At 42.9% G+C, this 17,422-nt stretch overlaps 1 protein-coding gene across 1 annotated transcript in view; it reads left to right on the top strand.

Annotated features, from left to right (window-relative positions):
* Nucleotides 1-4,512: 4,512 nt before the first annotated feature.
* LOC149775616 (uncharacterized) overlaps nt 4,513-17,422 on the top strand; it is a 36,364-nt gene continuing 23,454 nt past the window's right edge. The window contains exon 1 of the mRNA XM_089944270.1: nt 4,513-4,691. Within this exon, the coding sequence (XP_089800396.1) occupies nt 4,653-4,691 (39 nt within the window). The 5' untranslated portion in view covers nt 4,513-4,652. The remainder of the gene's footprint in view (nt 4,692-17,422) is intronic.

The raw sequence follows: 17,422 nt of genomic DNA, 5'->3' as shown, positions 1-17,422 counted from the left end.
ACCATCTAGACTGTATCTGAAGCCAAATATATTTCTGATGCAGATGTCGCTGCCATTGTGATGTCGATCTACTTCCTGGGTACAGGCTGATATAACTCTCCCAAAAATGACAAGCTAAGGTTATATAATCGTTATATCTACCACACTGTTTGGAACTAAGTCTACTTGCGATGCTAATTATCAGATGAAAAGAATAGTGGCCAGCTCAGAAACACCTGCTGCGGTTGGTATAAGCAGGTACATTCTTTTGACTTCTGTTTAATCTCATGCGCTTTCATTACATTTTCCGAGATAGCAGTCAAGTCCATTGTTTATACTATATTTCAATTCATTATAAATATATGGTAGGAATTGTAAAGGCAGTTATTGGCAAGTCTATCATGATTTTTCTGGTCAGAACATATGATCACGAAGAGTAAAAATGTTTTTGCAAAAAGCTCAGTTCCCAACTGAGTACTAGAGATGCTGATTATTTTAATTACTCAGCAGATAAGGAATCTCAGAAATCGTTAATCCTGCGCCCGGTTGCAAGTGTTTGCAGCTTTCGGAGGCTAGTTTACAGTTATTTAAGTCATGATATTTGTGGATTCCTGCCAGTCCTTCCCAGCACGTATGGCTTACTCGAGCTTCTAGAGAAATCCCCTCGTAACTTTCATGGTAAAGGAAGGTTTATTATTATGAAGTTACGTAAGTTTCTAGGTTTATCTAAATGTCCTAAATTTACCAAGTTTACATGGCATGGGAGATTTCTGTTCCGTACTTACCAGTTTTCAAGTATTACACCAGTTCGTCGGCTTTCCTCCCTCTTCATACCCTTTAGAGTGTTAGAAATTTCCGATCTTTGCAAGGATCGAAATATATTTGTGTCTGGTGTAATATGTGTAATATGACTTTAATATTCTTTATATCAAATTCTACATTTGTGCTATAAGGTGTCAAATTCGCAAAAGTTGTTATTAGTTTACAGTTATCTATATATTTTAATGAAAGCATGAACGAAGCTCTCTCGCTCTCTCATTCGATGGATTCTCTGTTCACAATGGTTCCATCTTATGGCAAGAGGTTTTGGGTTTTATTTGATATCTCTTTTTCTGTTGGTATTATTTTGATGATCTTTTATAATTTTTCTGTTATTTTTTTATATTTGCGTTTATATTTGCAGTCGGTTCTTTCAGCTGAATGTCATTTTATAATGTTCCACTAATCTTTTCTCCTTATATTTTTTTTCTCCATTGTCGAGGTATCGGTCTATTCTCTGTTGTTTCTGGAGTTGTTGTTTTTGAGTTTGTTAATACGCTTTTTATGTCTTGTGTGATGATTCTTTGCGGAGATTTTTGCGTCGTCGTTTTTATCTTTCAGGATTTTGCTGTTCTCTTCAATGTCTTGCTGCGTAAATAATTCTTTCTGGAACGTAGCGTGGGCTCTGTTGCTTTGCCCGTGACATCCAGGGCGTTTGTTCTTCTGTAGTTCCTGTTATATCTTCCTCCTGCTGCGCTGCATGGTTAATTATTTTCTAGGTCGTAGTCCTAGCCATGTTGTGTTACTATTGATGTTTCTTGGATTTGTAGGTCAGTGGTTTCTTTATTTGTGACCATGACTTTATGGAACATGGCCTGCTCTGCTTTATTTGTTTCTCTCGGTTGCGTAGTCTAGTTTTATTAACCTGTTAGGTATGTTTCTGAATATGTCCTGTGTTGCTGCACATTTTATACTTCCTGTGAAGGATACATCCCCTGTACTACGTCTTTGTTAATACATATAGAAGAAAATTTTGATTTTTGGACAGTTTTCATTGTCACTCTTCAATATTCTAATTCCATTTCTAATCTGGTAGCCCGCGTGAAATGCCCATGTACGTTTTTATATTGGATTTCTCCTCAAATCGTTTTACTGTCGCTTAATATTATCTCGTAAGGTATGTCCATCAGATGTAACTCTTCCGTTTTCGTCTTTATAGGTCTCATAATGGGTGATGGATTCCTGTTTATCACGTCTTTCCTCGATACATGGAAATTGGCTCCATCCCCTTCGGTCTCAATATACATTTTCTATTGCTTCGTATCCTGTTTAGCACCCCAATCTCCTCAAAGTGTCGTATCCCTGTTAGAATTATAGTTTGCATTGTTAAACATTATTTCTATGCATCAAGAGAAGTTAGTATTAGCTAACAGTCTGGTCACATCCACTTTTATTCTTTGGTTGCGGTTCTCTACATACATAAATTTCGCATGTGACAAGTGATGTATAGCAAACTGAACCTCGTAGCTGTGATAAACACTTCTTTACATATGATTAAAGAAAACAAGAACTCTAAGAATACTTTAGGCATGCAAAATTTGCACCAGACATTTAAGGAAACAATTGCAATTGGATAGCTCTTATTTATAATGCACATTGATGCATATTTCATGCATATACATGACTATGGCAGACACAAAGGGAATTAAAAAATGGACAAACTATTAAAATCGTTGCAATTATTCAGTCATCTACATCCATAATGTATGCGCATAATAAGCATCTCCTGAAGTGCAACATTCGTTCTTATCATCTTTAGGCATTACGTAAGTATCAATTATTATCATTGTGTGTGCTTAGAACACCGATCAATTAGCGCAGTGCGCGCTTGGTGTCTGTGATTACCAGTACACAACACAGTAGAGCACTGTTATTCCGTGTATGTATCAGATCAAATATTTTACAAGTAGATAACCAATCTAAAGGGGGGGGGGGAGGAGATTAAACATAGAGCACTATTTTTAGCGAATCCTTTGGCCAGTAAATAGATTTTTTTTTCTACGTGTTTAAAGTTCATAAATCTCAATCCATTTTTCGCTTGTCCTCAACAAAACATTAACTTTTATTATGATATTCTTTAATTCCTAATGACAAATAGAATATAGACTCTTACTGTGACTCTATGTAGTGAGGGCCCCGAGTGGCCGATTGGTCTAAAAGGCTCACCGTTACGGATCCCTGCCATCTCACCTCTGTCTGCATGGGTTCGAGTCCAAGGCTCGGCTAGCGTGGGTACGTGGGAAAGCCTGCCAGTAGCTTCTCGTGGGTCGGTGGTTCTTTCCTCGGTATTCCAGTGTTCATCCTCCACCAGTTATTCTGGCCGCCATGTATAGCCTATCGTGTGCTGAAAAATAGCGTTAAACCCTTGAACAACAACAACAACAACAAAACATTAACTTTTATTATGATATTCTTTAATTCCTAATGACAAATAGAATATAGACTCTTAGTGTGACTCTATGTAGTGGGGGCCCCGAGTGGCCGATTGGTCTAGTTACGGATCACTGCCATGAGCAGTCTGCGTGGGTTCGAGTCTCAGGCGACTTAATGCGACTCTGTGTAGTGGGGGCCCCGAGTGACCGATTGGTCTAAAAGGCTCACCGTTACGGATCCCTGCCATCTCACCTCTGTCTGCATGGGTTCGAGTCCAAGGCTCGGCTAGCGTGGGTACGTGGGAAAGCCTGCCAGTAGCTTCTCGTGGGTCGGTGGTTCTTTCCTGGGTATTCCAGTGTTCTTCCTCCACCAGTTATACTGGCCGCCATGTATAACCTATCTTGTGCTGAAAAATAGCGTTAAACCCTTGAACAACAACAACAACAACAACAAAACATTAACTTTTATTATGATATTCTTTTAATTCCTAAAGACAAATAGAATATAGACTCTTAGTGTGACTCTATGTAGTGGGGGCCCCGAGTGGCCAATTGGTCTAAAGCGCTTACAGTTACGGATCATTGCCATGAGCAGTCTGCGTGGGTTCGAGTCTCAGGCGACTTAGTGCGACTGTGTGTAGTGGGGGCCCCGAGTGGCCGATTGGTCTAAAATGCTCACCGTTACGGATCACTGCCATCTAACCTCTGTCTGCGTGGGTTCGAGTCTCGGGCTCAGCTGACGTGGGCACATGAGAAAGCTTACCAGTAGCTTCTCGTGTGTCGGTGGTTTTCCGGTGTTTTTCCTCCACCAGTTGTACTTGCCGCCATGTATAGCCTATCTTGTGCTGAAAAATGGCGTTAAACCCAACAACAACAACAACTCTATATAGTTAGGTGCAGATAAGGGAGTATCCCTAATTTTGAGTACGAAGCTAAACAAAATATCAGTATTTCAAGGCTGAAAACAAACGTTTTTTGTTTTAATAAATGAAAGTAGTGAGACTTGTATGCCAACATAATGAAGAAGTTAGATATATTTTCTAATATAGTAACATTAGGTTATAAGGAAAATGGCTTTATGGTCCGATCCCTCAAAGTCCGTCATAATACAACATAATGGTGACTGGTGGGTACTATAGCAAAAAGAAGGTTAAAACTGTTATCAGTGTTTGCATTAAGTCTGTTAATAAAGATTCACAAATGACAGAGTAAATTTCTCTGTTGTTGTTCAAACATCGGTATTGTTTTAATTTGACAACGTAAACTACTCGGCAGTAATCGATCCCCGTATTAGTTATTATTTGAATATACAATCACGTGACCATGTTTGACGTCCTGGCAATCAAATGACGATGAATGTGTACCAATGTATAACTTGACGTGTGACTTAAAGAGTCAGTGAAATAGCAAGACTACACGCATTATGTAATAGTACAGGGAAGTAGTTGCTTTTCATCTCACTTTCAATTCTGACGAAAAGATATGGGAAATATATGTTGCAGATGCTGTACATACGAGAATGTAAGCAAAGCTCTCTCTCTCTCTCACTCACACACACACACACACACACACACACACACAGAGGGATTAGTTATGCATATTATGTATAATCGAGTTGCTTTGTTTATATACAGTGCCAGTAATATAACGAGGTCAATAAACAATTGATCGCTGGATAAGTATGATTATGGATTACTTCCGCATTGTTTATCCAGCATATATTCCCCTATAGTCCTATACCAATACTGAGACAGTTTACAGCTTTTAGTAAACATTTATATTCACAATGGTTTTAATTTAGAAACTCAGTATGTAAGTTGCATAATTTTTTTTAACAACTTTGATTTCTGTTAAGCGGTTATTGACTTATTGAGGTGACATTCTACAACACAAAAGATAGATTAATAGCTTTTAAACAGGCCCGGCCCTAGGGCAAGACGAACGAAGTAACCGCCTCGGGTGCCGCGCTTTCAGGAAATCAACTACGCAGTGCATTTTTGTTTTTGCTTGGGGTCCTCGTGCTCATCGCTTGCAGCCTTTGGCTCCGCATGCTGCCTTGGGCCCCGCACGTGCTAGGTCCGGGCCTGCTTTTGCGAATTCATATAATCTACTTTTGCACACTGCACACATTTGGGTGTATACAGTATGCATTAATTGTTAGGACAAATTACACTTCTTCCTACTACTCTGGCGGCCTCGGTGGTTAGAGCGTCCGCCTCGGATGCGGAATAAGCGGGATCGAATCCCGGCCTAGTCATACCAAAGACTTATAAAAGTGGCACAAGCAGCTGCCTCGCTTAGCATTCAGCATTAAGAGGTTAGTGTTAAGATAATGGTGTCAGGATAATATGATTAAAGAAAATTAATTGAAAAGGCGCGAACTAATTGAATAACTTCCGACATGTAAACACATTTATAAGAAAAGTTTTAAAAATTAGGACATTCAGATTCATTCTGCATCTGATCTTGCTAAAGTTTCGTACTTATCTACGGTCAACATCCTATTCTGTCCTTCCATCACCAACATATTCACAAAGTTTGTCCTGTTGATTCAACGAGTACCCAATAACTTCTACTTTCATTGGTTGTGGCTCAACTTTGCTGCCTTAGTTATTTTACCTTTAGTTCACCTATATCACTATCATCAGTTATGCTAAAAACACTGCTCCGGTGGCCTAGTGGTTAGAGCGTCCGCCTCGGATGCGGGAGGTCGTGGGTTCGTACCAAAGACTTACAAAAAATGGTACTAACAGCTGCCCTGCTTGGCGCTCAGCATTAAGAGGTTAGTGTTAGGATTGGTCGGCCTGGTGTCAGAATAATGTGACTGGGTGGGACATCATGCTACATGTCTGAGGCATGATGCCCCAGTGCTAGACATCACTATAAACTGCCACATTGCAGACATCGTAGCAATATGACTGAAAAATTGTTAAAGCTACGTTAAAAATCAAAATCACATCACACCAGTTACGCTAATGACACATTGAAGACTTTTTTATGTTTTGCATAAATTTGAAACAATCAACTTACAAATACTAAAATATTATTTTGACTATGAGCAAACCAAAATCAAAACTGAATGCAAAAAATATGAATGTTGTTTTGCAGTTGAGAAACACCACAAACATTTGCAAACTTTGTACAGATCAAGGTCACATTGCAAGACATTGTTGCCATAACTACCAGATTTGCGTTGCATCCTAGACTTTGTCCCGTGAAAGGTTAATTAAGGAAGGCATTAAAGGCACATCTAACTAGTGTGACCCCATTATTGATAAATGACCGTCTCATTGTTGGGTCATACAAAGTCTGTGAGTAGTGAAGTGGGATACCCTAGCGACAATGGGAATTAGCATTACAGACCCTCCCCCCCCCCGGGACAATCTGGCGACAATGGAAAATTAACATGGAGAAAAATCGTGGGACAATCTGGCGACAAGGGAAATTAACATGGAGAAAAATCGTGGGACTGTTGAGCGACAAGGGAAATTAACATGGAGAAAAATCGTGGGACTGTTGAGCGACAAGGGAAATTAACATGGAGAAAAATTGTGGGACTGTTTAGCGACAAGGGAAATTGAACATGGGATTTTTTTTTTTTTAAAAAAAAAAAAATAAAAATAAAAAATTTAAAAAAAGGGTAGGCAATCGAAAGTCATTCTCTTTTCGAGAAATGTGGATGGCCCTGAAAAGGGCCTTTGGGTTTATGTTAATATCAATATTAACATAGATGACATCTGTCACATCTTCTTCTTCTTCTTAAACTCCTTCTAACTGCAGGTCCATACACAAGTACCCTCTTGAGACATCCTTGTCTTTCTATGTAAACTCTTCTCATCCATAGACTAGTATCTGTCCTATCAACAACAGTCCACTTGGACCGGACATACATGAGCATGTCCGTCCTAAACATCATTGAAGACACAAGGGTGGATGATTCAACTGTGGTCCACATCTTGAAGCGGCGAGAACAGGTGAATCAATGCAGTGAACTGCGCTTATTTATAGGTAGAGGAAGGATTGAAACGTATTGAGTTCATTCACCAATCCGAACACGCGTTACAAAATTCAGTCAGCCCTCATCCAATCCGAAGAGAGCAGTTTGTGACGTCACGTGGTCTATATAGATTCGCTAGCGCCTGTGTGCAGTCAATCTATGCGACAGTGATTCAACATGACGGAAACTCAGAAAACGATCCATTGGGGTGCACCAGCAGGGGAGACCGCCCAAGGGAACCCGGACTTACTTTCAGAAGAGGTAAATTGGGATTTTGTGGATTTTCTTACCTCGCAAGAATTTGTTCCGGAACCTTCGTTACCTTCTTCATTACCGCAAGTGGAGAATTTTAGACAGAGACAGAAAGAAGAATTGGAGAAATTTATACAACGACAAAAGGAAGCGGAACAAGCTTTTCTCCTACAGCAACAGCAGCAAGAAGAAGAGGTAAGAAAAAAACAACAACAAGAAGAAGTAGCAGCAAAGAAACAAGAGGGTGAAAATCAAACGGTCACAGTACTGTTGGACATTTTAGCGGAGTTAAGAAGTCTGAAACAAATGTATCAGACTTCTTTATTACGACCGAAAAGAGTACGACCTTCCCGAGCTAAACACGTCAACCCTGTGACTAAGCCTACCGTACCACCCTTAGTGATTTCAACCCAATCATCATCATCATCAGCATTACGCAGTCCAGAAGTAGGCCTTGGCCGTGGCAAAGGCTTAAGACAGTTAAAGTTGATTGCTTGAACTCACCCCTACAGCAAAAAAGGCCCTTTTCAGGGACACCCACATTTCTCGAAAAGAGATACAATTTCATTTGCCAATAACTCAAAAAAAACCCCATTTTACCCCTATAGTACGTGTCTTTGTATGAGTGCGTGAGTGTACGTTCTTATTTTAAAATCAAAACTCAAAGACACTTACCTTATATAATTAATTTATTCTTTTATCCATTGTTACAATCCAATTCACAATTCACAACAGAACACTTTAAAAAGTTCATTGACTTCTTCTGTCTCCTTGTTTACTCTCTCTGTTTTTTAAATTTCTTCACCGTCTTTTCCTCTTCTTCCTCCTCAATTTCTTCCCTTCTTCTTTTCTTCTCCTGTTTCTTTTTCTTTGCCTCTTGTAAATAGAATTGTCTTCTTTCTTCCTCTGAAGAATCCCTCTCTTCCTCTGAAGAATCCCTCTCTTCTTCTGAAGAATCCCTCTTTTCTTCTGACTCCTCTTGTTTCTTTTTTGGGCAATCTGGAGACCAATGTCCTTTTTCTTGACAATAATAACAGGTATCTTGACTTTTGTCTTTTTTAGCCCCTTTTTTCTTTTTTGACGGTCTGGACACTCTAAAGACCAATGCCCTTTCTTCTGACAGATATAGCAAGTATCTTGACTTTTATCTCGAAAGGAAGGAGAGTAGTCCGTGGGCTGGTCTGAAGAGAATTTTCTAATGACCCCTCGCAAAGCTCTGATGAAACGTTCGATTTGGCTAGTCTCTTCCATCGTTGTGCTCGGTTAGAGAGTGAAATGAATAGTGAAAGGACAAGACACACACCCGTTTATATACGCTGGTCTGCCATGACTATAAATTAGTCCATGGTGTTTAAACTTGAGTCATTTGACGTTTTTTACTCAAGATGAAACGATCCTATTCATTCGAGAAGAAAGAAGAAAGTAAGAGGCAGAAACGTGATCTATCGCCTCGTACCAGGGCTGAAGTCTTGGCACAAATTCATGCCAGTGATTTTGAAGAGGACATGAGTGAACCAGAATCCGAACCCTCTAAACCAAGTTCGCCACCCTTAGTCAACCCTGAAAAATACTATTCCATTCGAGAGACGGAAAAGCGCTCCTCTAGAAAATTTAGAACCACGGCTTACAAATACACAGTGAAGTTTAAAGATTTCAAGGCTGAAGTACCGTTAGAGAAAGCAGAAGTGTTCATCACTGGGGTGTGGGATTCTTTGCTCACCGCACTCAAGCGACAATGTCAACCCAAAGAAGACGATCGCTTGAGACTTTCCATACAACACGACGGTTTGAAATCCCCTGTTTGGATCGAGTTTAGCACCCTTGCAGAATTGACCGCTTCCAAAGTCATGGACAAGATTCAACACGTGCAACAATCTAATGACCAGTTTGACATCACCGATGGAAAAGCCACACTGGACATGACCCACGTCTCTCCTCCTCAAGGGACTGGACGCAAAAAGATGTTATTGGTGGACGACCTTCGCAACACCAAAACAAGTCTCGTCCAAATTAACAACCCTCAAGACCAGATGTGTTTAGCCCGTGCCATCGTGGTGGGACGAACCTATGCCAACAAGAACGACACGGTAGAATGGAAAAGAACCTGGAAAACTATTCAACAATCCGATCGAGCCAAACAACGAAATGAAGCAGAACTCCTGTTACAACAAGCCGGACTGTCCAAAGACACACCCTGTGGCATTCCTGAGATGCAAAAATTGCAAGATGCCCTAGCTCCACGATACACCTTGAAAGTGTACCCTCAAGAAATGCGCGGGCCTCTGTTGTTTCGAGGGAAAGACTTTAAGGACGGAAAATACATTCATGTCTATTATCACGATGACCATTTCGATACCATTACCAGTATCACTGCATTCCTGGGATACGGTTATTACTGTGAGAAATGTGACCATGGTTATAATAATCGAGAGCAACACAAACATTGCGGATTGAAATGCTCAGTATGTTTGGCCTCTCCACCCTGTCTGAGCGAAGGACCAGTGCCTAGTTCAACTTGTCTGCGCACGTTTGTCAGCCCTGCCTGTTACCAACAACATTTGAAGACGCAAGGTTCACAGAAGAAATGTGCTTGTCAACTGCTGAGATTGTGCCCTACCTGTGGACAAGGCATACTTACCAATAATGCCAAGGCACACGTATGTCGAGGAAAGAAAAAATGTCACATTTGCTGCCACGTCGTGGACTTGGAACACCAATGCTACGTGCAAAAATACCAACCCCCACCAGAGAAAGAGGACGGTCAAAAGAAGAAAGGCAATTTCATCTTTTTTGATTTCGAATGCATGTAAGAGACTGGCATTCACATTCCTAATTTCTGCGTGGCTCATCGAGCGTGCGAGAAGTGCATTCAAGAACCTATTTTCAGTCATTGCCCTCACTGCAGCAAGATTCCCGGAGGGCGTGAAAAAATCTTTCGAGGACCGAACACGTTAGCCGATTTTGCCCAATGGGTTTTAGACCCCATCGACAAGACGTGGAGCCAAGAGGACATCGAACGTTACGGAGATTGTCATCGTCATGCCACGGTGATGGCTCACAATTTTTCCGGATACGATGGACAGTTTCTTTTGAGATACTATACGGAACAAGGCACCGAGCGTCCTAAAGTCACTTTGAACGGAGCCAAAATCATTTTCATGCAAGTGGGACAAGTACAGTTTAAAGATTCGATGAGCTATTTGGCCATGCCTTTGAGTCGAATGCCTAAAACGTTTGGAATGACAGAAATGGCTAAAGGGTACTTTCCACATTTTTTCAATACGGAAGCCAATCAACACGCCGTTCTACCCCATTTACCTGAGGCTCACTATTACGACCCCGACAACATGCGTACCGAACAACGAGAAGCTTTCTACGCTTGGTACCAGGCTCACGCCTCAGACCCTTTCGACTTTCAGGAAGAAATGCTAAAGTATTGTCGTTCCGACGTGGACATTTTACGGCGTTGCTGTGGAAAATTTCGAGAACTGTTCATGGAACACGGAGGGGTCGATCCTTTGAAAGAAGCTTGCACCATTGCCAAAGCGCGTTCCTTAGTGTACCGGCAACGATTCATGCCTGAAAACACCGTAGCTGTCATCAGTCCTCAAACGACCCACTATGTCAAACGTCAATACTCGGTCAAAGCCCTACGTTGGTTACATTACTTGTGCGACAAGGAAGACAAGTGGATTCAGCATGCTCGCAACGGAGGGGGTGAAAAGACCATCGGAACGTATTCGGTAGATGGCTGGGACTTAGAAAACCCCAAGATCGTGTACGAGTTTAACGGTTGCTTATTTAACGGATGTCCCGTCTGTTACCCTGAGCGTGGCACTAAAAATCAGTTTTTACAACGAACCATGGAAGACTTGTAAGTCTTAGCCAAACAGTTAGGAACGCCTTGGCTGACTCTGGCGTACGACGATGCCACTCAAACTCCACACGCCTATTTACTCGTCGATTTGAAACCTACGACCCCCGAGGATTTGCGATTTCGTACCCACTTGTTTCACCACTGGTGTCAAGACGGAGGGCCTGTCCTGTACACGTCTCCGTCCTCGACTTAATTTCACTCCACATAAAAAAAATCTATAAAAACCTCAGACCCTTTTCGTCTGTCTCACACAACGTCAACTTGACGTCCCTTCAGTCGCATCTTCCCGTCAAATTGATTCGTGCCTTGTATGGCATCAGTCGAGAAAAAAATCCACAAATACGAGCTCGTGTCTTAGAAGCTAGTCTCAAAGAAGTCTTACGATGGTTCACGGTGACGGCACGTCAATTACTCCAAGGAATCATTCAGATTCCTCATCAAACCAAACGCTTTTTTGATCGAAACAAAGTCGCTTTAGTCCAACTGGCCGATCCCCGCATCGACACTCAAACCAAAAAACAAATCATTTTTAAACCTGGAGGGAGCGGTACTCTAGGAGGGGTCATCATTCGCTCTCTCTTAAGATGGGATCCTAATGCCCCCAAACTTCTCCCCAAGAAAAAAGTCCAACGAAGCCCCAAGAAGAAGAAGAAAAAGACCAGGTCCCCAAGAAGAACTTCTCCAGTGGCGGGACCCTCCTCTTACCAGACACCACCCCAGAAAAAGAAAAGAAGCCCCCAGAAAAAGAAACAGAGAAAAAGTCCCCAGAAAAAGAAAAGCCCACAGAAGAAAACTACTCGCAAGAGAGGCACTTCTTCGGCCAGGACGCAACCTTACACTCGCAAACCACGACCTGCCACGGCGGTGACTGCGTCTCCGGCAGCCTCACGTTCATCCACTTCTTCGTTGATGACACCAAGAACTGAAGAGTACTTGGAGACGTTGATCACACCAAGAACTTCTCCGTTGATGACCCCAAAAAGAACTTCCCCAGTGGCAGGATCCTCCAATTTAGTGGCAGTGGCTGCTGCTCACAAAGTACCATCTCCCAAAATCAAAGTCCAAGAAAGATCGGGCATGTTACAAAGTTTACTGGATTTGTCCAAGCAGGAACTGGCTCGATTTAGTCCGTTACGTACCCCTGCACGACGTGTCATGCCTGTCCTCAAACTGATACGACGTAAAGACAATCAGTGGCGACGCGTTCCAGTATAAAAAAGGCCTGTGACCAAGTCGGGGTATCAGTGTTTTGGTGCTCCTGAAGATGTCACCCTCCAGAAAACCCCAAGGAAAGAAAAGGAAAGGACTGCCTCCTCGTTTAGTCAAACATGGGGACATGTTATCTGTCCTGTCCAAAGCTTCTCCACCCCTACGAAAAAAACTCATTCAATCGGCCTCCAAAGAGGTCATCGATACCGTGTGCGAATGTTGTTTGAACGTCTTGAAAGGCACGATCCCTTTGTCCAAACACCAGAAACAATGCTTAAGCAAACATCGTCACGTTCTTCGCCAAATGGTTCAAAAGAAAATTCCCATTCGTCAAAAGAAGAAGATGTTGGTCCAACGTAGAGGTATTTTACCCCTCTTGTTAGGTCCCTTGCTGAAAGGAATCTTGGGAACCATGTTGGGAGGACTAGTAGGAGCAAGATAAAAAGGCCCTCGGAAGTCCCAAGATCTCAGAATTGACCCCTGACAACCCCATGGAAGGATGGAATACCATCGTTGGCAAGAACAACGCACCCCACATTTACCTCCCAATCCCAATTTGAGCGAGATGTCCTAGTTACAACACGAATTACAGTCCTTGATTGATCGCCAAGATTTGTCCGAAACAGAAAAATCGCAAAAGTACGGTCAACTCTTGCAACGACTGCAACTCTTTCACCAGAAAGCTTTAGACGAAACAGCTCTACCCACTCTGAAAGATTTTAAGACCTTGATGAAAAGTCCAGCACCATCATCACTACCACCACCACCACCACCACCACTACTACCATCCCCAGGGGTCACCAGAGATGCTACCCCACGAAGACATGAGGAAGAAGAGATGCGAGAAGTGTTTCAAACACCGTCAGCAGCTCCCATTTCGAGTAAGATTGCAGCATCCTTGTTGACCCCGTCCCCCACACCCCAACGAGAAGAAATGAAAGCTTGGGTTAAAAAGATGATGTCCACTCCTCCTTCGACAGAAGTGAAAAAGAAAGAAGGGAAACCAGAAGTGAAGAAAGAAAAGAAAACCAAAGCCATTCCATTGCCACCTCCACCACCACTACCTTCAACGTCTACTCCCGTAGCCCATCGGACACGTAAATCCGTTTCTAAACCACCCTTTCGTCCCACCCAAAGTAGCATCACCGAAGAGTGGGTGACTTATTAACACACAAACAAACACAAAAAATGGAAAAAGTCTTAGCCAGCATTTACTACAATCCCTTTTCATCCTGCAGGTTACGCAGGAGTTCAAAAATTGTATCGTGCTGCCAAAAGTCGACTGAAAAGTCTCCGTTTACCTCAAGTGCAACGATGGTTACAAGAACAAGCTACCTACACTTTACACAAACCCATTCGACGCAAGTTTGCCAGAAGTCGCACCTGAGTGGAAGGCATCGATCATCAATGGCAAGCCGATTTAGCCGATGTCTCTCATTTGGCCAGCTACAATCGTGGCTACTAATATTTGTTTTGTGTCATCGACGTCTTTTCCAAATTTGCCTGGGTCGTGCCCTTGACTTCCAAATCGAGCAGCGAGTTAGTGCGAGCCCTGCAACGGGTGTTGAAACAAAGCGGTCGTCACCCGCTTCGATGGCAAACAGACAAAGGCACCGAATTTCTGAACCAAGCTTTCCAAAAAGAATTAAAGAAACGTGACATTCATTTTTTACCACCGAGAATCCCGAAACCAAAGGCAGCACCGTGGAACGTTTTCAACGCACTTTGAAAGAACGCATGTGGAAATATTTTACGCATCACCACACTCTGAAGTGCATCGACATCTTATCGCACCTGGTGCAAGCGTACAACCAATCTTACCATCGAAGCATCGGACGTGCCCCGCAAGACGTGACTCCCGAGAACGAAGTGTTGGTGTTTGAGCGCCTGTTTGGTACGTCCCCGACGAGGGCTGTCCCCAAGAAAAGTGGAATGTTGGCCGTAGGAGATTGGGTGCGCATTGGTAAAACCAACGCACTTTCGACAAAGGTTACTTACCTAACTGGACGACCGAATTGTTTCGTGTCACTGGACGAGTGCATGGCCGTCATCCTGCCGTCTATAAATTGGAAGACATGAACGGAGAAGTGCTCAAAGGAACGTTTTATTTGCCCGAGTTACAACGTGTCACCAAAAAAGAAGACGACGTGTACGACATCGAAAGCATTCTCGAACGCAGAACCCGTAAAGTGGGCAAACGACGTGTCAAAGAAGTCAAAGTACGTTGGAAAGGATATCCACCCAGTTTTGATTCTTGGATCGACGCTTCGCAAGTCATCGACTATAAAAAGAAGTGACCATCATGCCTTTTCACACAGACGCAGCTACGTCGACCACTCCTTCACCCAGTTCTTCTGTGCAAGATTTACAAAAACAACCCTTGTGGGTGTGGTGCGGAGAACGTGTGCCTAAAACGCAAATCGTCTTTTTCTGCCAAATCTTCGTGGTGTATTGTGTCATCGGGGCAGCCATTGCCAATTTGAGTTTGCAACAAGGAGACAAACAATTGTGGACCATTTTATTGAGCAGTTGCATCGGTTACCTGCTTACCAATCCCTCCCTGAAATTCTCCTCGAACGGGAACCTTGTGTCCAGTGCCAGTGCCAGTCACCACTCCAATAACAACAACAACAACGACCCCATTTTAGGTGGAGATACGCCTCTGACGTCCAGTAACTCCTCGGACAGCCACAGAACTCTGGAATTATGAGTCACCAAAACCAATTTTACTTAACCTTACCCAGTGACAGTTCCATGGAGGTGTTTCCCCACAACACATTGTGCTGTTACACGGCCAAATTACCTCAGGCCATCCCATTAGATCAAGAAGCCCATTGGGAAGTGGCTTTGGTAGAAATGATTCACCCTACACAAATCCAAAACATCATCGAAAAGCAAAACACTTTTGAGGTCGAAATCCTGAACCAACAATTGCAAGACACCATGACTGAAATCGGGTTTTCAGGGGACACAAGACCATCCAACAATTCACCCTTCAATATCTACACCTTGAAAATTCCGGCAGGGTTTTATTTTAGTGGCCAACATTTAGTGGACACCATTACTTCCAGGTTCGAGTTAGCCTTTGGCAAAGCCCTGAACAGAATTAAAAAAAGTGTCACCCTGGAGTACCATAAAGTGGCTCGTCGCTTGCTGATGAAATTTCAGGACACCCAAACGTTGTCCATCAGTTTTAATCGTGACTTGTTTGATATTTTAGGTGGAGACACAAAAATGGCTCCAAATTTTAAACCGAAGATCAACAGCAATACGGAATTTTACAAGTTTTTTCGATTCCCTGTAGAACTGAACCAAGGACTGAATTTTATGTTCGTGTACTCCGATGTGGTGGAGTACAACGTGGTGGGACACACCTCCGTGCCGTTACTGCGTGTCATTCCTTTCAAAGTGGATAGTACCACGACCAGTGACCAGGAAGGTGGGAACACTTACCACGTTCACCGAGAATTTGTAAATCCTCACTATTTGCCTGTCAGCAAGTCTTATTTGGACACGGTCAACATTGCTATAAAAGGAGATCTGGGACAAAATATTGCATTCACCAAAGGAAAAGTCACGGTGAAACTCCATTTTCGAAAACGGTTCTCTCACGACTCGTAAGTCATGTATCCAGTGTACCGACGGGTTGCTCGACAGCGAGGACACGGTTTAGGAGATATGTTAAAATCGGCCTTTCGTTCGGTGGCCCCAGTGTTGAAACCGATGGTGACACGCGGATTGGACGCCTTGAAAGATGCGGCACTGACGCAAGGCAAAGAATTTCTCCAAAATGTCATCATCGACAAACAAAACCCTAAAGAAGCCTTCATGAGGGCAGGCAAAAATATCTTGCTGCAAACGGGCAAAGACCTTTTGGGCCGCCGAGAAACACCTATAAATGCCCTGCACGCTACCGAGTCAGGCATTCAGCAAGGACAAGGCAGAAAGAGACGACGAAGAAAACACCCTTTCACCAGACTTCACACGTCTAAAGCGAGAAAGGCCAAGAAAAGCAGAACCGTTCGAGACTTAGACGTTTTCGATTATTGAGAAAGAGAAAAAAATATGATGCACCGAGAATCTTGCGCTTGTTCCAAGACGGAACTGGATCTGTTTGCCATGCCACCCACCATGATGACCATGCAAGAATCCCAATGGGTGGAATTTCATCCCGTCTCCTCATTGACCGATTCCGCTCCCATCGAGTTTGACATCAAAGGACAGCCCGAAGATTACATCGATCTGAATAGCAGTTACTTGTACTTGAAAGTCAAAGTTCAAGATAAGGATGGAAATGCTATAGACACTGAGCCAGTAGCTCCCGTCAACAATTTCATGGATTCCTTGTTTAGCGGAGTGGACTTGTACTTGAATAACAAGCTAGTCAGTAGCAGCATGGATACTTACCCTTATCGAGCGTACCTGGAAAATCTCTTGACGTACGGAATAGACGCCAAGAACACTCATCTCGATGCCTGTGTGGTATGGGAAGCTGACGAAGCTAAGGAGTTTGAAACATTCAAAACTGATATAACCAAAGACCACAATGCGGGATTTGTAGAACGAAGAGACAGAATCAAAGACGGACACAGTTTAGAACTGATGGATCGTTTGCATTTGGACATGTGGTTGCAAGAAAAGTATTCGCTGAACGGGGTGGATGTCCGCCTGAGACTGAATCGCAGCAGTACCGCTTTCCATTTAATAGCTGATAGTGACGATAATTACAAAACCAAAATCCAAGAAGCCAGACTCTACGTACGCCGTGTGGAAGTGTTACCTAAAGTGGGAAACGACATCAGTCAGACGTTGAGCAGAACGACTGCCAAGTATCCCATACGACGCGTAGAAGTGAAAACTTTCACTATTCCCAAGGGGCAACGATCCATGATCGAAGATCATCTGTTCCAAGGACAG

This window comes from Sinohyriopsis cumingii, chromosome 19 (genome assembly GCF_028554795.1).
Source record: "Sinohyriopsis cumingii isolate HCF-2022 chromosome 19, ASM2855479v2, whole genome shotgun sequence".
NCBI lineage: Eukaryota > Metazoa > Mollusca > Bivalvia > Unionida > Unionidae > Sinohyriopsis > Sinohyriopsis cumingii.
This window is presented reverse-complemented; position numbering and strand designations above follow the sequence as displayed.